The following is a 23,895-nucleotide window of genomic DNA, read 5'->3' as shown; positions in this document are numbered from 1 at the left end:
TCATTAAAACTTATGATTTTAAACTTGAAGACTCATTTTCACAATTTTTCACATAACGCGCCGAAATGCGCTCAGGTCATTTCGAACCCCAACCAAAATTGCGTACAAGTTCAAAAATATCATACGACCTACCGGAATCGTCAAAACACCGATTTGAAGTTATTTACCAAAAATGTTGATCGTGGTCTACTTAAGTCTCATTTTAAGCCTAAAATCACTTTTTCTTCAAATTTTTACGTAAAAACTTTTCGGAAAATGACACGGACCACACACGCTAATCAAAAAATATCAAATGAAGCTAATAGAGATCTCAAAATATAAAAATAAAGGTAGTACGCAAAACGATCTAATGGGTTGTCACAGAAACCATTGCATGCAACTAGTAAACTTAATTCATAAGTTGACTTTAAGTCTCGATTTGAGTAGTTATACTAATTCATGTTTTGAGATCTTTGATAACAGGATATTTCGAATTAAGTCCATAATATGAAGTCTAATTAATTAAAATATGTGGTCATTGTTGTGCCTGAATAATTAAGAATTAAATGTAATATTGTTTCTTGGTGAAAAAGAAAGTCGTAATAGTGTAGAAATGGGTTTTAAACCCTAAACCTTGTGGCTATAAAAAGGGTCTTATTCCATAAGGAGGGTAGAGATTTTACTACACATTTTTCCTAGGAGAAATTTGCCCGCGTGAATTTCACAAATTTCGGGTATTATTCGTGTAATACAGTAGAAGATTATGGAACTGGAGGATGATTTTGTGGACGCTTTTTTTGTGCTTGGAGGCTTTTTTTCCAATTGTTGTCACGCTTTAATATATAAGTATCGATTTTGCGTTTGATAAATTTATATTCTATGTGTTGTCTCTATCTTATGCAGGTGATCCTAGCTATTTAATTTACTTTCGTTGTTCATACCTATTTTGCATCATAAAATAGCATGCAACACCTAAGCTAGATATATCTTATTTGACATATTCAATAAATTGACATTAAAATATAATAAATTATGGTAGAATCATCTTAGCATCCCAACTTTGAAAACGCACTAATAACTTCACTTTTACATGTTACAATTCAAACTAACGGTTATAGTTGCAAAGTATAATAAACTAAAGAGAAAGCACCATATTTTATTTTAAAATTACTGTCAGCTACAATAAAATATTACTGGACTTGCTGAAAAAGTACCTTGGATATGTGAAAGTTGATTATTTCCTCACTAACGTGTGCAGTGTAATAGAAAGTCTTAACAACTGTAAAAAAGATTTGCTTAATATCTTGGTTGATGTTGTTTGAGATGTTGCCAAATACTAACTTTACAAGAGCTTGCATGTCGAATTCAATATTGGTGGTCTTTGAGCTTCCAGTCACCTAGCATTTTTTTAGATTTAAATAGAGGAATTAGAATAGAAATAAAAAAGAATTGTTCAATTTCACAGATTTAATGTGCCAAAATCATAAAATTATTTAAATGAAAAAATAACTAAATCGTTCTTATGTATCACAAAAACTAAAAAAATACAAGAAAATACTAAATCTGGTTCCATAAAAAATAAGTAGGCTGCCACTTCAGCACACCTTTTAATATCAATATCGCCCCGTCTAATATTTATAAAAATCATTTTGAAATCCAACCAAAAACCCGTTGTCTTCCACCATGAGACACATCACGACTTTTTAAATGGGTTAGAAAATGTTTTATTTTCTGTTTTTTAAAGCGTTGTATTTTATAGATATTATGTAAGGTGAGTTTCTTATGTTTACGGGATTGAATTTAACATAATTTTTCTGACATTTTTATTTTTATTTTTAGTGATACATTGAAAGGTTATGATTGGTATGAAGGAAAATGTACTCCACCAAAAAAATCCTAAAATAAATTTCTCGAAAAATAAGTGGTTTTCTTATTTATTTTCTGATGTTTGGTAACTAAACAAAAAAAATTGTTCACATGTATTTGCGTATAATCTAGGCAAACACTATAGACCTAAAGCGAGGTGGTGGGGTGGCGTGGAGGGGATATGGCATCCCAAGCGTAGGGGGAAGGGTCGAGGGTGGAGGCGGGGGGTTGTAACATTTCAGCCCGCTAGTGATATTGTCCGTTCTGGGTCTAAGCCCTTATGACTTTAAAATGCGTCACTAGGGTCTAAGGCTTGTTAACTTATATACTCAGCATCTCTCTTGTGTTTTGCCAATGTGAGACTCTGTCTAAAGTCTGGGGTGTTGCATACACCCCCTCTTATGGATTCAGCGTCCGCTAGTGATATTGTCCCCTCTGGGCCTAGTCCCTCACGGGTTTAAAACGCATCACTAGGGTCTAAGGCTTGTTAACTTATAAACCCAGCATCTCTCTTGTGTTTTACCGATGTGGAACTCCATCTAAAGTCTGGATTGTTGCAGGGATGGGTCCGGAGAGGGTTGTAGTGTTGGGGGTGGGAGTGGGGGTGGGGGTGGGGGCCAATCAGCATTGAGAGCTACATATGTAACTTGTTTTCTCTACTCGCACCAGGGAAATCATTTTCTTTATTTTTAAGAAACTTGTTTTCCTAGGTAAAATACTTTTCAAAACATTATGAAACAAAACATATCATACCAAATACACACATGATTTTTTTTAAATTATAAAAATGATTTTATGACTTAATAGAACAAACTGAAAAATAATTGATTGTTAGGGTAATTACTTCGAAAGAAAATTAAGAGATGACTATGATGGTTTCTAACCTTTTCATTTTGGATCTCATTAAGCATGTGACAAACTTTATTGGTAAGATTGGACAGATTCTTGTAGTCCGCATCGAATAGTATATCATCATGTGTCATATGGCCGCCAGAAAGGTTAATTGTGCGCACTAACAACTCTGCTTCTTCTTGGCATGTATCCTTTTCTTCCCTCAAAGACATCAACCACGTTTCCCACTACACTCAAAAGAAAACAAGCAAGCAAAAATAATATGAAGAATTTGAAGAGTAGCATCATTAGTCAGTCTTAAGGTTGTAGTTCTATTTGCATAGGTGGATCTAAAATTTAGAGTTTATGAGTTCAGAACGAATATATGGTCTTATTTTGTATACATAGATTCTTTAATTTCTTGCCCATGTATACATAACTCAAGCTGAAAATAATCGATTCAATTGAATACATAACTCAATCCAAATTTATTTTTGTCTGTTTGACTTATTTTGATAATTCAAAAGATATAGTGAATGATGAATCTAATTACTAGCTAGCAATATTGTTGCTAGGGGTGTACGCACCTTGCGTGACACCGCTTCATCAAAGTTTTTACTTAATATATATGGTAGATAATAAGAAAAATAAAAATATTAGGTAAAATTATAAAAATTACACCACTTATTGTTATAATAATTTATTCATTCGTTTACTTTTTCAAATGGTGACATCGCTTACAAAATTTTCTGTACATGCCACTGATTGTTAGAATAAGAAGGAATCCTTGTATACTCACTGCTTTTTGTAGTTGGTGATGGATGTCTTTGCCTTGGTCTTCAAAAGTCTCTTCCGAGAGTTGGTGCAAAAACTGATGAAGATTGTTGAGAACTATGATCTCTTTTGTTTCATTACTGCAACAGAGGGGGCAAAAAAAGCGAAATAACTTCTGTAAATATAAAAACCGAAGTACCAATTAAATATTTGTTGTGAGAAATGAGAATGTGTGCAACTTGCCATGTATATTTTATAAATTTGTTTCCAACTAATTGTTGCGAGAGATATAGGAATATCTTCATACATAAGCTAATCATTTTATATATACTTACCCATTATTTCTGCTCGGATAATCCTTGAATTCCATCAACAATGAATTCCCAGTGGTCCAAGTTGTGGCTTTTTCATTGTAGTAAGATGTAGTCATCTTACATATTATACGAGATTTAGCCCATGCAAGTCGTTCTCTTGACTTCTCGACTTCAAATATACTTGCAGCAGCTAAGAAATAAGAAACTAAGAGGTACTTTTTGCTTATTCCAAATTGTTGGAAGTTGCACTTTTCAAACCACCTATTCATGTTATGAACGCAAATTAATAAAGAAGATAAAAAAGCTAAATATTTTGATTGTTTATAAAGTTTAGTACAACTATATAAGAAAGTTTCAAGCGCATACTGTTGCATAATCAGCCATTCAAATCGATGTTGACTTTGGCATCTATTGTAATCCAATTTTGCAGCTTGTAAATAAACATTGTTGCTGATATCGGGCATTCTGCATGGGCAAAAGATTAACAAATTTCCAATTAGGCAACCACATACTTTGGGCGTTTTCGACTTTATTATGTGTAACTTAGGATTGCTCCTAAAACCTTAATGCTAGCCGTTTGTGTTAGAGGTTTGCCATAATTTCTCATCATATTTGATTTTTCTATTTGTTGAAGTAAAGGGCAACATGTTTACCTTAATTGGATTTTTCTTCATGTAGAAGAAAATTACAAATCTCTCATATTTAGCTAGTATCTTTTCTTGTAGGAAAAGCTTTGGAGTTCTCTTAATTGAAGATTCATCCTTCTCATTCAGTAGCATCCACAATGTAGCCATATGGGATTTGAGAGTCGTGTAGTGTTAGTGTATCACTTGTGTTTGTCTCTTCGTGAGGTTGTTCTCTCGATATTTTATACTCTCTTTTATATAGTGGATTGCTTATCTCCATTTGTGGACTTAGGTCAGTTGACCAAATCACGTGAAATGTTTGTGTCTCTTTTGGTATATTTCTCTTTTGTTGTTGGATTTATCGTCGTTGAAGGTTTGCTTTGCTAGCTTCCGCATGACACCTGATTTTTCAATCCTAACAGTTTGTGTGTGGCAGGGGCAGATCTTTCTGTTGCGGAAGCCAAATGTATATAGTGTGAATAAGTCACAACTACTATACCAAAAATTATGATAGCCACCAAATAATAAATAAGACAATAAAGCAACAATAAAAGGAACACCAGAATTTACAAGGTTCGGCTAATTTTGCCTACTCCTCGGACACAACCAATATTTTATTCCACTTCAAAAATACAAGTGAAATAATACTAAAGAGAGAAGATACAAATGCCTTAAGAAGATAAGAAAGCAAATGAGAGGTGTGTTTAAATCCTAAATATTAGGCCTCCTTTTATAGGGTGAAGTACCAACCAAAATTGGTACTTCACCGATGTGGAATTTCTGCCATTCAACAAATCTCCACCTTGGCAAAATTTCATATCTTCAATTTTCTCTCAATAACAAAATTTTAGTTGTGTCTTCATCTTCAATCTTCAGTGTTCAACAATGTTGATCAAATCCAACCAATGTTGAAACTTGACCGCAGTTACCACTTTTGTTAGCATATCAGCAGGATTCTCTGTAGTATGAATTTTCTTCACTGTGACTCCACCTTCTTCTATGATTTCTCATACAAAATGATACCGAACATCAATGTGTTTCGTCCTTGCATGATAAACTTGGTTCTTCGCTAATTGAATAGCACTTTGACTATCACAAAAAATTGTGATTTTTTTTGTTCAACACCAAGCTCCTTTAGCAACCCTTGAAGCCAAATTGCCTCCTTCACAGCCTCTGTAATAGCCATGTACTCTGCCTCTGTTGTAGACAAAGCAACTGTTGACTACAAAGTAGACTTCCAACTAACTGGTGCCTTTGCAAAAGTAAACACATAACCAGTAGTTGATCTTCGTTTGTCCAGATCACCCGCAAAATCTGAGTCACAATATCCAATTACAGACTGATTGCATTCCTGCTCAAAAACGAACCCAACATCTACAGTATTATGAATATACCGTAGAATCCACTTCACAGCTTGCCAATGCTCCTTTCCTGGATTATGCATATATCTGCTAATAACTCCAACAGCTTGTGAAATGTCAGGTCTCGTACAGACCATTGCATACATCAAGCTACCAACAACATTTGCGTATGGTACCTTTGACATATACTCTCGTTCAGCTTCATCCTTTGGCGACATAGTATTACTTAGCTTAAAATGGGGAGCAAGTGGAGTACTAACTGGCTTAGTCTTTTCATCTATGCCAAAACGTTGTAGTACTCTTTTCAAATATTCTTTCTGAGATAAACAGAGTTTCTTTGAACGTCTATATCTTATTATCTCCATGCCAAGAATTTTCTTTGCCTCACCCAGATCCTTCATCTCGAACTCCTTATTCAGTTGAATCTTCAACTTATCAATTTCTTCTGAATTCTTGGAAGCTATCAACATATAGGAGAAGATATACAAAGGAACCATCTTTAAGCTTGCGCAAATACACACAATGATCGTATTTGCTTCTCTTGTACCCTTGTCGCAACATAAACTCGTCAAATCGCTTGTATCATTGTTTAGAAGATTGTTTCAATCCGTACAACGATTTTTCAAGTTTGCACACCATATTTTCGTTTCCAGCAACTTTGAATCCTTCTGGCTGAGTCATGTAGATTTCCTCCTCCAAGTTTCCATGTAAAAAGCAGTTTTTACATCCATCTGAACTAGTTCCAAATCTAATTGTGCTACCAAAGCCAACATAATTCTAATGGAGGAATGTTTTACAACTAGAGAAAATACTTTATTGTAATCAGTTCCCTCCTTTTGAGCATATCCTTTGGCCACCAATCTTGCTTTGTAGCGAATATCTACTTGGTTAGGAAATCTTTCCTTCTTTGCAAATACTCATTTGCACCTAATTGCTTTCTTTCCCTTTGGGAGATTGGCCAATCTCCATGTATGATTCTGATGAAGGGACTGTATTTCATCATTCATGGCAATCCTCCACTTATCTTCTTCTAAACTTTGGACTGCATCTTTATAAGTGGTAGGAACATCATCAGCTACAATTGAGGTTGCACAAGCAACCATCTCTATGATACGAACAGGTTTCGTTATTGTCCTTTTTGGCCTACTAGTTGCTATTGATTCAAGTTGTTGTTGAGGTTCCTGAGTTGGAATCTCCTCTACTGGCTCTCCTTCCAGAGGATAATCTTCATTTGTCTCCTCCTCTGCTTCTTGTGTAGGAAAAAAAAATTTCCCTCAAACTCCACCTGCTTAGAAGCACCTTCATTTTGTTTGGTATCTTTTGTTACCTTATTTACCATAGCAGATTCATCAAAGGTAACATCCCTGCTGTATATTACTTTCTTTGTCATAGGACACCATAAGCGATATCCTTTGACTCCAGAAGTAATTCCCATAAAAATAGCCTTCTTTGCCCTTGGATCCAATTTTAACTCTGTCACATGATAATATGCAGTTGAGCCAAACACGTGCAAAGAGTCATAATCTACAGCAGGCTTTCCATACCATTTTTCAAATGGTGTCTTGCCATCAATAGCAGCAGATGATAGATGATTAACGAGGTGGCATGCATATGTAATTGCCTCAGCCCAAAATTATTTGCCCAAGCCAGCATTGGACAATATACACCGTACCTTCTCCAGCAAGGTCCGGTTCATACGTTCTGCCACTCCATTCTGTTGTGGTGCATGTCTAACAGTGAAGTGTCGGACGATGCCATTATTTTCACAGACCTTATTGAAATGATCATTTTTGTATTCACCTTCATTGTCTGTGCGAATACACTTGATCCTCATGCCTGTTTGATTCTCCACCATCGTCTTCCATTTGAGAAAAATTCCCAGCACTTCATCTTTGCTTTTCATTGTATACACCCACACTCTTCGGTAAAAATCATCAACAAAGGTTACAAAATTGTGCTTCCCACCCAATGAAGGTGTTTTGGAAGGACCCCAAACATCAGAGTGTACATAATCCAAAATGCCTCTAGTATTATGGATCGCTGTACAAAATTTAACCCTTGTCTGTTTCCCTTTGACACAATGCTCACAAAACTCCAAGTTGAAAGTCTTTACTCCTTTTAACAATCCTTGATCTGATAGAGTTTTCAAGGATTTTCCTCCAGCATGTCCCAAGCGCATATGCCATAGCTTGGTTGCTTCTGCCTCTTTGTCGTCACTGGATGTTACTATCGCTGTCCCAATAATTGTACTACCGCGATAACGGTACATGTTATTGTTCTTCCGATTGGCCTTCATTACCACTAGTGCACCAGAGCATACTCTCATCACTCCATTTTCTGCAATGAATTTGAACCCTTTTGATTCTAGTGCTCCTACAGAGATGAGATTCTTCTTCAAATCCGGTACATATCGAACATCTGTTAATGTTCTGATCATTCCATCATGGTTCCTTAATCGTATTGAACCAATTCTATATGAGGTAAGAGGGCTGTTGTCCGCTGTGTGGATGACTCCATATTTTCCTTCTTGAAATTCCACGAACCAGTCCCTATTGGGACACATATGATAGCTACAAGCCGAGTCCATCAACCATATGTCTGATGATGTTGATGACTCTGTTGTAACTAATGAGAAGTCTGAATCATCACAATCAGCTACATTTGAATCCATAATGGCCTTTCCATTGTTATGTTTGGCCTTATTCTTCAACTTCGGACAGTCTTTCTTCCAGTGCCCCTTTTCTCGACAAAAGGCACATTCATCTTTGCTGGGTCTGGATCTTGACTTGGATCTTCCCTTCTTTATTCTCGTTTAATTTTGAGGACGACCCCTTACAAATAGTATTTCTCCTTCTCCGCCCTTCTGTTTTTCTCGCTTTCTTTGTTCATAGATGTACAAAGCCGAACAAACTTCTCTGAGAGAAACTTCGTCATTTCCATGGAGTAGAGTAGTTTCAAGGTACTCGTACTCATCAGGAAGTGACGCCAACAACATCAAGGCCAAGTCACCATCATCATAAGTTGTATCCATATTTTGCAAATCTGTGACCAACTTATTGAAACTGGTGATATGTTCATTCATCGTGGTACCAGGAACATAGGTGAAGTGAAACAGTCTCTTCTTCATGTACAATTTATTTTGATTGTTTTTCTTCAAAAATTTATCCTCCAGTGTTTTCCATAATTTACTTGCAGAAGCTTCCTTTGTGTATGGATATTTCTGCTCTCTACCAAGGTAGGATCGAATGGTACCGCAAGCAACACGGTTGATAATTCTCCAATCTTCTTCTCCAATAACATTTGGTCTTTTGTCTTCAATGACAAGATCTAGCCCGTGTTGAAAAAGGACATCTAGAACCTCGCCTTGCCACATCCCAAAATATCCTGATCCGTCAAAAATTTCTACCGCAAATTTCGCATTTGACACAATTCTTGTCATAAGCGAAGATGCCAATGATGACGTATTGTTGACACTTGATGTAGATTCTTCTTGTTTATTGTCTCTCATATTTGACACAAATATTATTTAATAGTTGACGACAAAAATCAAGATTATTTCCTTTCTAGTGTGGAAGATCAGACTAAGCTGCAACCACAGAGCATACTCAGACTGAACCTTGACTCAATTATCAAGATAACTCTTTTCTGATGTGGAAGATCAGACTATGCTGCAACCACAGAGCATACTTAGAAAGTACCTTGGTTCTGATACCAATTTATGCGGAAGCCAAATGTATATAGTGTGAATAAGTCACAACTACTATACCAAAAATTATGACAGCCACCAAATAATAAATAAGACAATAAAGCAACAATAAAAGGAACACCAGAATTTACGAGGTTCGGCTATTTTGCCTACTCCTCGGACACAACCAATATTTTATTCCACTTCAAAAATACAAGTGAAATAATACTAAAGAGAGAAGATACAAATGCCTTAAGAAGATAAGAAAGCAAATGAGAGGTGTGTTTAAATCCTAAACATTAGGCCTCCTTTTATAGGGTGAAGTACCAACCAAAATTGGTACTTCAATGATGTGGGATTTCTGCCATTCAACACTTTCGATGTAAATATAAATTTTGCATAGAAATCTACTAAAATTGCGACAAATAGTAACATGATCCCATAATTTTAAATATATATATATATATATATTGGCACTGAAGCCAATTAGATAAATATTGGCCCTCAAGGCGTCATTAAATAAATTTGAGTGTGTTATGTCTAATCACATGAATTTTTTATGGTATGATCACACAGTTAAACTATAACGACCCGACCGGTCATTTTGCTTTTGCACTTCGCTCGCCAGTTCTCGGGCATAAATATCCCCGTGTGATGTATTATGACTTATGTAAATCGTTGGTTTTGGTTTTCAGGGTAATCAGAAGGAATTTGGAAGAACAATTCTTAGTATGAAGCTTGAAATTTGAAAGGTTTGATCAAGTTTTGACTTGTTTGTCTATGATCTTGGATTGGAAATTTTATGATTTGGTTAGCTCCGTTAGGTGATTTGGGACTTAGGAGCATGATCGGAATGCATTTTGGAGGTCCGTGGAAGGTTTAGGCTTGAATTGGCGAAATTGAGATTTTGACTTTTCCGGTTGGTAAGTAAGATTTTGAAATAAGGGTCGGATTGGAATTTCAGAAGTTGCAGCAGTTCCGTTGTGTCATTTTAAATGTGTGTGCAAAATTTCAGGGCATTCGGACGTGGTTTGGTTGTGTTTTTTATCAAAAGCGTAATTTAGAAGATTTTGGAATTTTTAGGCTTGAATTCGATGCAAATTTGGTATTTTGATATTGTTTTGAGTGCTTCGAAGGTTAGAACAAGTTTGAATGATGTTATGAGATATGTTGGCATGTTTGGTTGAGGTCCTGAGGGCCTCAGGTGAGTTTCGGGTAGTCAATCGGGCCATTTCATGTTTTGAAAAGTTGCAAAAAAACTGTTGAAAGGTTGCAGGAAAATTGACCTTCGCGTTCACGAGTAGGTCCGCGTTCGCGAAGGGTTAGCGAGTGAGGTTGAGGAATTAGCCTTCGCGTTCGTGATGAAGGCTCCGCGTTCGCAAAGGGCTGGGGTGTTGTGTATCGCGTTCGCGAGGTTCATGCCGCGTTCGCATAGAAGGAAAGTGAGCAGCAGGGTCCAGGGTGTTTGTTCTTCGCGTTCGAGGATGTGGTGTCGCGTTCGTAGTGAGTGATAAAGTCAATCTTTCGCGTTCGCTTAGTGATAGTCGCGATCGCGATGAAGGAAGCATTGGTAAACTTGAGTTTGTGCTTCGCGAACGCGAGGCTTTGACCGCGTTCGCGAAAAAGGTTTTTGATGCCTGGACATAATGTTTAAAAAACCATTGTCCACGATTTTAGGGCTAACTTTCACCATTTTTGGGTAATTTTGGAGATTTGTGAGAGGATTTGAAGAGGAATTCAAGAGATAACACTTGGAGGTAAGATTTTTGAACTCAATGCTCGATTCTTGTGTGAATTCTACCTAATTAATCATGGAATTTAAGCATAGCATTGAAGAACTAGGGCTTGTAATTGGAGACCTAGGATTTGGGATTTAAGGGGTCGTTTGTGGTTGGATTTTGGTACTTTTGATATGTATGAACTCGTGGGAAGATAAGGAACCTATTGATGTAAATTTTATTGGAATCCGAGATGTGGGCCCGGGGGCCGGATTTTAGCAATTTTGAGATTTTTGATGGAAATTGGATATTCTCGAGTGGGCTTTATTCCCTTAGCATATTTTAATGATTATATACTGATTGTGGCTAGATTTGGAGCATCCGGAGGTCGATTTGTGAGGGCAAAGGCCTTGCAGGCTAGAGTTTGGACCGGATCGAGGTGAGTAATGATAGTAAATGATGTCCTAAAGGTATGAAACCCCGAATTACACAACGTTTTCTATATTGAGGTGACGCACATGCTTGATGACGAGTGTGGGGTCATGCACTGTTGGGGATTGTGACTTAGTCCGTCCCAAATGACTATTTTACCGCGTATTTGACTGAAATCTATTTGCTATCATCATGTTTTGGGCGTAATCCCATATTTGGACCTCGTGCCAACTATTTGAATCCTTAGGGGATTTTTATTGATATTTTCTCACTATTTTGACTTTATACTTGAACTCAGTCATGTTATATTCTACTATTTTTCATAACTCAACCATGTTTACTCTGTTTTAACACTTAAATAATCTATTAAATGATACTTTGGGCTGAGAATCATGTTTTACTATTATCCGAGTGGCTTGTGAGGATTTTTGACTAAGTAAGGCCGAGGGCCTATGTTGTGAGGAAACACCGGATTATGATTTTGAGGCCGAGGGCATGAGATTTGTACGCCGCGAGGTAGCTTGTTGATATGAGGCTGAGAGCCTAGTGATGATGCCACGAGATGGCTTGATATTGCGCTTGGGCTGTAAGGGGCCCCTCCAGAAGTCTGCACACCCCCAGTAATCGCGGGTACCCATTGTGATGTGATATATAGCCCGAAAGGGCTGGTATTGTTTCTGAGATATTGCCCGAGAGGCGGATTTGTTGTCACTGTGCCCGAGGGGCGATCCTTTATGTGTTTATCTTTCCTAATTGCCTGTCACTTACTTGCTTAACTTGTTAAAAAGACATTTTATGAAGTTTAAACTGAACTTAGTGATTTTACACATCTGTATTGTTTCACTATTTTGCTGGCTTTTACTACTTCCTTATAGCTTGTTATGTGCTTACGTGATTTCATATTTCTCAGTCTTTATTTATGATTATTACTCACTGAGTTGGAGTACTCACATTACTCCCTGCACTCCGTGTGCAGATTCAGGCATTGCAGATCCTGCTTGCGAGAGTTGAGAGCTCCCGACAGATTTCGGAGTTCACGAGGTAGCTGCTCGGTGTCCGCAGCCCAGTGCTTCCCCCCTTTATCTCATTTCATTCTCTTTCAGCGATTCTATAATAGCTTTGTAGACACTTCAGACTTGTATTAAATTGATAGATTCTCATGACTGGTGACACCCCGGTACCAGACTATGTTGAGTTTTATTTCCGCAAACTGTAATGTTCACTACTTATCATTTGGGATTTTATCGTGTTTAAGACTTAACACTTATTGTTTAATTTCTTAAAATTGAAATGGAAAAGTATCGGATGGCCTTGTCTTCATGAGAGACGCCATCACGATCGGGTCCGAGTTTAGGGTCGTGACATAAACATAGCATTATAACATGCAAAGATCCTAAATTTGAATTTCACCGACACCTGTTATTGAAGAAAACTTTTCACATGCTTGGCCAGAAGAAAAATCATTTCCGCTGGTGAGGTGAGTATACAGAACTAATTAGACAAATTAAGCAAATAAAATTGTGGTCTTTACCAAATTGAAATTTAGATGAGATAATCACACACATCAATTTAAGTCTTCCTGAGGCAATTATGATAACATTTATTTGTTTGAAGTACCAAGAGACAAGAGTTGGTTAGACTATAATTTTGTAGTTTTACCAAGTTAAATACTCTCTTATTTGTGTAACTACTTATGTATAGTAAAATCAAATGAAAACTAACATAGAACAGTTTATTGACTAGAAAATAAAAGTGTTACCTGAATAACGTTTTGCCAATCCAAATATCATCTGCACCACCATACTGTTCTATATAAAGCCTAGCTTCCACCCGAGGCAAGCTAGCATACCATGGAAATTCAAGTGCATACCTTATCTATAAATGAATGTTTTACAAGATTTTTGGTAAAATATGCAAGGTAAAACATAAAGAGTATCGCATATTGCAGTTCTTCAAAATGAGTAGTTTATTTCTCATGGATTTAACTTATATGTACTGCATGCGTAAAGAATTTTACTATTAGTGTGTTGTAAGGTATTCTAACAGGTAGTTAATTTCCCATATTTTCCATGTTGCTAATCGCATTTTCTATGGATGATTACATGTAGAACTTAAAATCTTTGCTCATTATTTACCTCCCCGGGGATGTCCTTGGCTATGACCCATTTGTCTAAGCATTGATTGTTTGCTAGACATTGCTGTAAGAAGTTGTAAGTGAAATTCTTTGCCTCTTCAAGTATCTTTTCTCCTGGGAATAATACTTGGGAACATCTATAGAGATTAAACATATGTGATGGTGACCCGTCCACTTCACCTCTTTGGCAAAAGAATTGATCACCATCTTTAAAATTGTTTAGCGCTTCTGTGACAGATAATAAAAAAATAGATTAAGCCACCAGTAAATGCTATTGTATTTGGCAGAGTTCGAATTTTGAGAGTCAAACGAGTTTTTTTGTGACCGTGATTTTTTCATATGCTTTTTAGATATTTTGAATGGTTCATTATTGCGACTTATAGTATTGCGAAATCACTGAGGAACTCATTTTCCATTGACTTGCCTGGACTAACATCATACCCATGTAACCTTAGCAACCTTATAGCCATGCATGTATCATCAACATCAAAAAAGTTTGAATTCCTTCCACAGAAAATTCCATTCTCCTCGTCCCAGTATCTGTAGTTCAACAATAAATAAGACTTGTCACATAAATTGCTCAAAATTGATAATTTCATACTCTTAATAGTGTGAAGCAAATGGAGAAGAATTATATTGCTCCTTGTTTACCTGAACACATGATCCAAAAGTTCCTTGAACTCTTCCGCAAAATAATAAGAGATTCCAAGGCGTTGTAATCGATCAATCGCCCAAAGTCGCGTTACTATGTCGAGTGGGTATTGTCGCGCTAAACATATTGCATGTAAGGATGTAAACGTTATTTAAAACTTGTGGTCTTATCATTCTATTTGTATTGCTTAAACGTTATTTGTGTTGCTTAAAAGCTTGTAATTAGACATAAAATGAAATGCTTTTACATAAATTGAAACAGAAGTAGTACAATTTTTCGAAATTGTTCATGTTATGTAACATTATTGGACAAAGGAATATTCTAGGTACCTCCTCCATTACACTTTTGAACAACGTTTTGAAGATATGCCAAACACGTTTCATCATTTGTTTCCATGAATGCAAAGGCAGTGGAAGCAGGGGATGTTAAGAATGAACCATCAGGCATTTGAAGCTTCAAAAGCCTTTGCCAGTCCAAGTCGTCCCTTAATCCTTCTAATGAAAACAACACTGTTGTCGGAATCGTATGGATAACATCTTTAGGAATTCTACAAAACAAAAATGTATATTATTCACGGAAGGAAGGATCCTCTGACCAATGGGTTCAACAATTAAATCTAATAAATTTTTTTTTACGGAATATAGATATATTTGTGAAAAATCACTATAATTTCAACGGAAAAGGTCCAAATATGCCTTTGTACTATACGAAATTGAGCACATTTGCCCTTCGTTAATACTTTAGCTCATGTATGCCCTTACCCTCACATAGTTGGTCAATATATGCCCTTTTTGAAAGGGAATCCATCCAAACTAATTAGCTCTTTCGTTAATTATACTAAAGTGTATTACAAATATTATTTCCTTTTTATTAGTACCTTTTTTTCTTTACCTTTCTCTTTTCTTTTGTTGTTTTTTCTTCTCTTTTTTTTTTCTTTTTCTTTCTCCCATATTCGAGTTCCTCTATTGCTGATGCCTTCTCCATTTTCTTCACCAATTTCACTTGACAAAACTCATGAATTCCTGCTAATTTTAATATCACAAACCCCACAAGTTCTTCTGACATAAAGGAGATGAAAATTGTCGGAGAAATGTTTTCGGTGGTGTTAATTGGGTGAAGGTAGGATATGGTTATTCGGATTTTAAAGGTCATGTTCCCTTCAGATTTGAAGCTCCACAGTGAACAACACCTTCAAAATTTGAATAACCATATCCCACCTTCACCAAATTAACACCATCGAAATTTCTCCAACAATTTTCATCTCCTTCTTTTCAGAAGAACCAGAGCCTTCTCGCTATGAAGATTTTGGTGGTGTAGGTTTGATTTTTAGGAATAAAATCACGTAAAATTGGTAACGAAAATGGAGAAGGCATCACCAATGGAGGAAATCGGATATGGGAGAAAGAAAAAGGAAAAAAAAGAGAAGAAAAGAAAAAAGAAGAAAGAAAAGAGAACGGTAAAGGAAAAAAAGTACAAATAAAAAGGAAATAGTGTTTGTAATGTACTTTAGTACAATTAAAGAAAGAGCTAATTAGTTTGGGTGGATTCCGTTTCGAAAAGGACATATATGAACCAACTATGTGACTGCTAGGGCATAAATGGACCAACTATGTGATGGTAAGGGCATATATGGGCTAAAGTATTAACGAAGGGTAGTTGTGTTCAATTTCATATAGCACAAGGGCATATTTGGACCTTTACCGTAATTTCAATAAATATTACATTCTGAATCCATAAGAAAAAAGTACAATGACTATGATGCTGAAATCTTATAGATTGGACCGGTAAATTAAAATCTTGGATCCACGTTCGTGCCAATTGAAGTTATTAGGATAACGCTAAGATGAAAAAGGAGTAGTGAATTTACCTTGTAAACTTTACTTCTCTCCTTACATAAATATCCTTTAACACTGGAGCATCATACGGAATGTCAATGCCTAATTGTTTCGCTTTCTCAAGGAGAGCAGGAAACACAAGTTCAAATCCACAAGTCATATGTTCAACTTCCTCCGTCTCTAGCTTCATTAAGTTTTCTTTGATAAAGATCACTCCTAGGAAACAAGAATGGCCCATTGTAAGCATGCAAGTATTGGTTAGATACTAAAAGCTAAGGAGCTTACGAAACTAGTAAAATTTTATAAGTACTCGATATTTTACTAGAATAAACTATTTGGTTTGGTGTAAGTAATTAGAATGTTATTTAGGCTATTCAATCCATTACTATTTTTATAAAGTTGCCGACAAATTAATGCTTATCACGAAAATTTCCCTATAAATACCTGAGCGATTTGATTGTGTAAATGTGTTAGGAGAAAGTGTATGCATATAACTTAAATTCGACGAGAATAACGTAAAAATCATGTTAAATACTGAGTAATATATAGTACTCCTTCTGTTCTAGTTTATTTGAATTTATTTCTTTTAGTCCGTTCCAAAAATAATGAATCCTTTTCAAATTTGAAAATAATTTAACTTGAACTTTCCACTATACCCTTAATAAAAGGCTTTTAGAGCCACACAAACACACAAATTTGATACGTTTAAGATGATAGGTTTCAAAAGAATTATATTCACACAACTATTATGACTTGTTTAGGACTACATGTTTCAAAAGTCTTTTTTTTTTAAACTTCATGCCTAGTAATATAGGTTCACATAAATATAAATTATAACGGAGAGAGTAACATATTTGCACGAAGATGAAGAAATATAAGTTTTAAGTTCACCTTTGTTTCTCTTATGAAGGCATGTGTTCCATAATGTCAATGCAACAACGCATGCTAGTGTGTTCAAGAGTCGATCATATATGCATAATACAATCTCCTCTCCCCATGAACCATCACAAAGTTGATTGTCTATAATCCATTCAAGACAAGATGGAAACATAGGTCTCTGATTATTAGTAGTATTCGGAATAAAGGAAACCCAAGCTGTTTCATAGGCTAAGACACTTGACCTTCCATCCTCCATCGAATTCAACATATGTTTGATCTCTTCTGTCAAACTTTTGATCTGTATTTTTCTGTTTACCTATTCAGACAAACAATTATGCTATGATTTCATTTTAAAATGTCGTATTGTTTTTTTTTTTAAAAGAAATGTACTAGCCTTTTTATCCAAATATATCTTTTTTAAATACTAGTTTAGAATATGCGCTTTGCGCGTGTATCCATATCATTAAATACATAATTTTAAAAATAACATGTAAGTATTATATTTGTTTAAATTATATAAAATAAAAGTTAAAAAAATCCTGAAATGATAATTTTTTCCATGTACCTATCTCAAAAAATGAAGATACTTTTGACCAAAAAAAACGAAGAATCTTAGCGCATAAAAATTCACAATGTCTTATTGTGATTTATGAAGATTGATGGTGAAATATCTTATGAAAATTATTGTTATTAATCTGACCTAATACTAAACACAAAACATAAAAATACCTTTATCATAATTTTTATAGATTTGTCAAATAACAAAACTTAAAAAAAAATGAATCTTTTAGTCTATTATGAATTTGAGAATGAAAAAGGTTGGCGTATATATCCTACACGATTGGTAACGACAATGTAAATTTTTAATAAATGATTTATGTTGAATAAATATTTTAATATGAATAACATAATATAAAAAAGTATACAACCATTGTCCATTTTTACTGAACACAAGAAAAAAAGCAAAATAAACTGACAACTCATTTATAATATATTTTGTCTTCTACTATTTTATCCTTATTTCTTCAAATTTATATTTTTATCACTATAATCGATTCTGCTTTAGTTTTTATTTCTTTCACCGCTAGTGCACTTCTTATAAAAAATAAGTTTATGTATCTTAAGAGTTTTTCAACTTGTTAAATAATTTTACTTATATGATAAATTTGAAAAAAAAAAATTGATTTGAATTCTTTTGCTAATTAATTATTTCAAAGATTTAATTATTTGCTCTCAATATTAAAGAAGTAACTTAGTCTTTTTGTTAATTCAACTCCTTAAGATATTCAACAGTAATTATAACTTTATGTAATAAGAATTCTATTTTCAATAAACAAATCATATGTAAGCTTTGGATCTTTTGTGTTATTAAAAGCATTGTGTTTTTGACTTGTATAACTTAGCTAAATAATAGCAGTTTCTAACGTTTATATAAGAAAATTTATATAAGGAAAAACTCTTATTGATTTTAAAGGCTAAATATTAGGATTTTCTACCTAGTTCAATAAGGAAAAGCTAAATAAACAAAATTGTAGTTGATTTTAAAGTCCTAAAAATTAGGATTGTAATTTAAATTACAATTTTGTCCAATACGAAACATATTTTAAAAGGGTAATTAAAAAGGCGAACGATATTTCGCTAAGGGGCTTCGTGCTTTTAATATAGTATAGATAAATTATTTTCACCCACCAATCACAACATCCGAAAATATTTTTCAAAAATATATTTGCCCCGTAAAATAACACTTCTGTCACCAATTTAAGAGAAGTCATGCTAAGGCAAAATTTTCTTTATCACCTGAATATCCTTTTCTTCGGAGTTGTTTGAGCGATTAGATTCTAAGTACTCAATCACATTACCTGCAAAAAGTGCGTGTAGCTGATTTATCAAAACTTGCTTTGTGGTTGTGAACAATTCCTTAGGCAATTGTTTAATGTATTATATATCTTGCACAGTTGAAATGATCATACCGAGATAACTTGCATCGCTAGGTGCACAATTGAGACGAAGTGGTTTATATAGAAGTGAGCCTTCAGTTTGGAACAACCAATTTCCTGTAAATATATCAAATAAAAATGAAACGGCATAGTAATTAATTAGTTATACTACTATTGAGATAACAAGGGGTAAGTAAATGACAGTCGTGGGCCTCGTAGTACCCGCATACGACAACTGTCACCCACATACATACAACACTTTAGCCCAGTTTATTTATAAAACTGGGCTTGTATCTCCCGCTCAGGAGCGGAGCTATTCTTGTCCAAATTTTTTTCACTGTTGACTCCCCGTGACACAGGTTTGTTCTTGCCTGCGACGAACTATTATATTTTCCACTATAAGCAACACCCCTTAGTAAAAATCTTGACTTCGCCACTGACGCTAATCTATATAATATTATATAGCTCTAAAATTCATATGTTTATAATGGCTCTAAAATTCAAACAGCTTGGTGAGTTGAATTGTTATGATAAAAAATCAGCTACATTTTCTGTACGAAGTGAAACTCAGAGTTTAAATATTAAAATTCAGATATTTTTGTACTTTATTGGCTAAGTGCCTTTGATATACAAAATATATTTGAATTTTAAATTTGGATAGTTGAAAGAGTAAGGTCTGCCAGCTTTATAATGACGTACAAATGTTGAACTTGAAAGGGGGTTCATTTTGAAGTTTTTCTTCAGAAAATTCCTCATCGAAATAGGAGGGAAATGTTAGTAATCATATAAAGGCGAGTTCAAGATTCAACCATCGAAAGTGCGTTTTGGTTAAAGCCTATACATAAAGACAATCAGGAGGCCCCAAAAGTTGAACCAGAGTAAGAAAAATCTTTGGGAGATAATTAGGTCTGGCCCATGCATGATCCGCTGACCATTAAATTCAAAAGGAGGTTTGCTGTGATATATTAATAATTGGTGATCTATAGCATAAGAGACAATAAGGTAAGCTAGTCATTATGAGCAAATGCAGGTTAATAAATTAGTGCTGGACATTGTTTTTGTTTATTTTCAAAAATAAAACTTTTAGGTTGAAAAATTATCGGACAGATGCTACTTCTCAGTAATTGTTCAAGCTAAAATTAAATTTGAAATTTTGAATGAATAACCTAGGTGAAGCGTGATATCTTCATCATAATACCATTTGCGTACTTTATTACTAACTCAAAGACGAAAAGTGCAAAACAAGACAATTTTCTGATTAAAATTAATTAAAAACTAAACTGTTGGAGATTGAGTTTCTTCTCACAAGCGGGCCGAATGAAAGACAAAAGTACAGGACAGAGAACAATTTCGACTCAACATGTTCTGAAATTCTATTACTAAAAGAAATCAACCATTCCATAACAGTGGGAAATATGTTTACATCTAAGTTCCAATCCATCATATGAAATTTTGTACTATGAACTTATTTCTTTTTTGGTCCATTCAAAAAAGAATGACTTCTTTTTAAATTGGAATTTCATAAAACTTAACCTTCCAATTATTCCCTCAGTGAGAAACTTTTGTAGCTACATAAATACTCTAACATATTTAACACCACAAGTTTCAAAAGATTATAGTCATATAAATATTATGGCTTGTTTACGACCACAAATTTTAAAAGTCCTCCTTTATTTCTTTACCGATGTGCCTAATCAAATAGGTTCACATAACTTAGAATGAAGGGATAATTCGCGTAAGGGATCCAAGTTAGTGTAAACTCCATTTCTTTGCAGTGTTAGTAGATATAAGTTAAATCCTGCATAGAAAAAGTAACTTACCGGGTCCATGTTTTTTAAACTCCGCTTGTTGTGCAGACAATGATGTAGGACTCTTAAGTTGATGAAGATGGCAGAAAAGCCTGTGACTTGATGTAATTATGACTTGCATTTTCTAATTTAATTTTTAATCATTTTTCATTCTTCTGAGAGTTGGGGAAGGGAGATAAAGACAATGAACGTTTGAGAGAGGAAAGGGCATTACTGACTTGTGAGGCAATATTGGAAATGGTTTGAGTTGTCGCAGCGTGCAGGCTTATTTATATATTGCGTCTTGATGAAGGGCAAATATTAAATTCTCGACTCTTTAGCCTAATTCCGTATTGATTGTTTTCGAATCTTTGCATGAATTTAATTGTCAAACGCCCTCTATAACTTTTGCTAGATTTTGTGAAAGTAGTAAACTTTAGAACGGCTAATTCTTGTGTTTTTTTATGGACTAATTACGATTAGCCCGTGTTATGCGTGGGCTCAATTGCATAGATAAGGCAATAAAGTTGTACTATCTCATTTTTATTGTCATAGCGGTATAATTAAATTTTCGTTTCAAACTCCCAAAGATATTGTTGGGTCTATTTCAGCTCCTTTAGGTATTAGATGGGCACTACAAATTTAATCCAAATATAATAGATACAAAATAGTATAGATGGAGGACGAGTTTCTCTTCATACATGCCTTTAACGTAAAAGATTAAGCAGAAGATATGGCAGTTCATTCTTCAGGTTTCTTTCTAGTTCTTAGAGTTATTATTAGTATTATATGTAAAAAGAGCTAAATAGGCACATCTATAAGAAAACTCAAAAGAAGTAACATAAGTAGAAGGGTAACAATTGTCCAACAAAAGGTTATGTTGTACGACACGTGAAAATAATATTTAAGCTTATTTGTGTATTTAGTTATTTATATTTTTAATTTCTATAATTAAAATCCTTGCTCTTCCACTGAAATAACATATAGATTTTTACATAAACTATTATGGGTCTTAGTTAATATCGCAAATTAAACATTACATTAGTGTATTTGGTAATCATATTTTCATACCCCAATCAATTAAACAAAACATTAAATATGTGGGACTTATGTTTTCTGGTTTCTCCAATAAAACATTTCTTATTTTATGCGAAACTTTTTATAGAAATATTCTCCTAGTCCTCATAATGAAATGACCACTTAATATATAGTAATGCTAAAAAGGTTATGATTTCAAGTTGTTATGCGGCACTAATCTGCTTTTGCGTGTTAATCATTAATTCTGATAACATTAGCATCGTTATTAACTAGCTAAGGAAGGGCATTACTGTAGCTACCGTGCAAATTTTTATGTGCCTTGATCAAATTACTCATTTCTCGCACAGTAGCTCCCTTGCCTAACTTTGTACCCCTCACGTCCCCACGTGTTCCCATCTCTACTTAACAATTTATGTGTGTAGAATTGCCAGTAATTAGCAACATTTTATTATCATGTTGGTCATGCTATACTCTTGATTTGCTTTGAATGACCAAAGTTTGTGTAAACAAAACAGAGTTTCGAGAATATATGCCAATGCATCGCTTATACAACAGTACATTAAAATATTATAACTAGATATTAAATTTTAAATTGATATAATATACCTTCCAAATTATGTGTTAGAGATGGAAGTGCTTAGAGAACTGTGTCTAATAGGAGGTATATAATTGTTGGACAGGGAGGGTAATGCTTGTTTAACATAAGGCTGCAAATTGAGTGACACGTGCAAAGAAAGATTAAGTGGGTGTCTGTCACAATCCAAAATTCTAATCCGTTGTGATGGCGCCTAATACATTTGCTAGGCAAGCCGGCCATAATAATAAAGTACTATAATAACGAAATTGTAGAAATAACATAAATCAGAAGCCTCAACATAACAAAACATTGCTAATACATGATAAATCCCTAGAAACTGCTTAATACAGAGTCATGAGCTCTAATACGGAAATACAAGTCTGAAATGACCAAGTACAGTACTGTCTGAAGTAAAGATAGCAGTACATAAGAAAATAGAGACGCTAAGACTGCGGTCAAGAATGCAGTTCTACCTCGTCTCTCAGCAATCAACTCCGCTACTAGCCTCGGCTACTGATGATTGGGTCCGACACCTGGATCTGCATAGTTAGGTGTAGAGTGTAGCATTAGTACAAACGGCCCAATAAACTCAGCAAGTATTAATTTGTTACCTCGATGAGGTAAAAGAAGCCAGAATTATAAATGATACTTTCTACAACCTGTACAGTTTTATTGTGATGATCCGATAGGTCGTTTTGACTACTAGCATTTATTTTCGTATTTTGAGACCTCTATTAGCTCCATTTGATATTTTACGATTTACGTGCACAGTCCGAGTCTTTTTTCGAAAAGTTTTTATGCAAAAATTTGAAGAAACTATTATTTTTGGCTTTAAAAATAACTTGAGTTGATTATGGACAATATTTTATGTAAACGGCACCAGATTGGTATTTTGAAGATCCCTGTGGGTCTATATCGTAATTTTGGACTTAGACGTATACGCAAAATTGAATTCGTAGGTCCTTAGGCTGATTTGACTTGTTTTGCCGAAAGCTAGTAATTTAAAGGTTTGAAATTTCCTAGGTGCGACCGTAGGTTGACTTTATGCTATCGGGTTTAGATTTTAATTTTGGGACTTGGTATAGGTCTGTTTTGCTATCGAAGCTTGTCGGTAAAATTTGGTGCAAAACACAGTTGGTTTGATAGAATTTGGATGCTCGGATGTGATTTTAGAAGTTCTTGAGTTTTCTTTGAATTTTCATGTATTTTGATGATTGAATCGTAGTTCTAGGTGTTATTTTAGTGTTTTGATGGCACGAGCGCGTTTGGTTGATGTTATCACAATTGTGTGCATGTTTTGTTTTGAGCCCGAGGGGCTTGGGTGAGTTTTGGATAGGCTACAAACCATTTCAGACTTAGGAATTGCTATTTTTTCAGAAGTTACTAATAATTGGTGCTTTGTGCTTCGCGATCGCAAAGAGAAAATTAGGACTAGGGCGGATTTACTCTTCGCGAACGAGAGGAATTGAT

At 34.8% G+C, this 23,895-nt stretch overlaps 1 protein-coding gene across 1 annotated transcript; it reads right to left on the bottom strand.

Annotated features, from left to right (window-relative positions):
* Window positions 1-1,107: 1,107 nt before the first annotated feature.
* LOC107805806 (copal-8-ol diphosphate hydratase, chloroplastic-like) lies at window positions 1,108-21,058 on the bottom strand. Its single transcript, XM_016629888.2, has 15 exons — window positions 20,844-21,058; window positions 19,057-19,140; window positions 18,884-18,945; window positions 17,099-17,402; window positions 16,240-16,423; window positions 14,702-14,919; window positions 14,372-14,489; window positions 14,145-14,260; window positions 13,722-13,948; window positions 13,346-13,461; window positions 4,131-4,229; window positions 3,786-4,025; window positions 3,476-3,590; window positions 2,730-2,924; window positions 1,108-1,376 (listed from the first exon to the last, which is right to left on the bottom strand). Exons 1-15 carry the CDS (start codon window positions 20,950-20,952, stop codon window positions 1,170-1,172), a joined length of 2,394 nt encoding a protein of 797 aa, XP_016485374.1. The 5' UTR covers window positions 20,953-21,058; the 3' UTR covers window positions 1,108-1,169.
* Between the last annotated feature and the right edge of the window lie 2,837 nt (window positions 21,059-23,895).

Source organism: Nicotiana tabacum, chromosome 5 (genome assembly GCF_000715075.1).
Source record: "Nicotiana tabacum cultivar K326 chromosome 5, ASM71507v2, whole genome shotgun sequence".
In the NCBI taxonomy this organism is placed as follows: domain Eukaryota; kingdom Viridiplantae; phylum Streptophyta; class Magnoliopsida; order Solanales; family Solanaceae; genus Nicotiana; species Nicotiana tabacum.
Note: the sequence above shows the minus strand (reverse complement) of the source record. Positions and strands in the feature narration are given on the sequence as shown.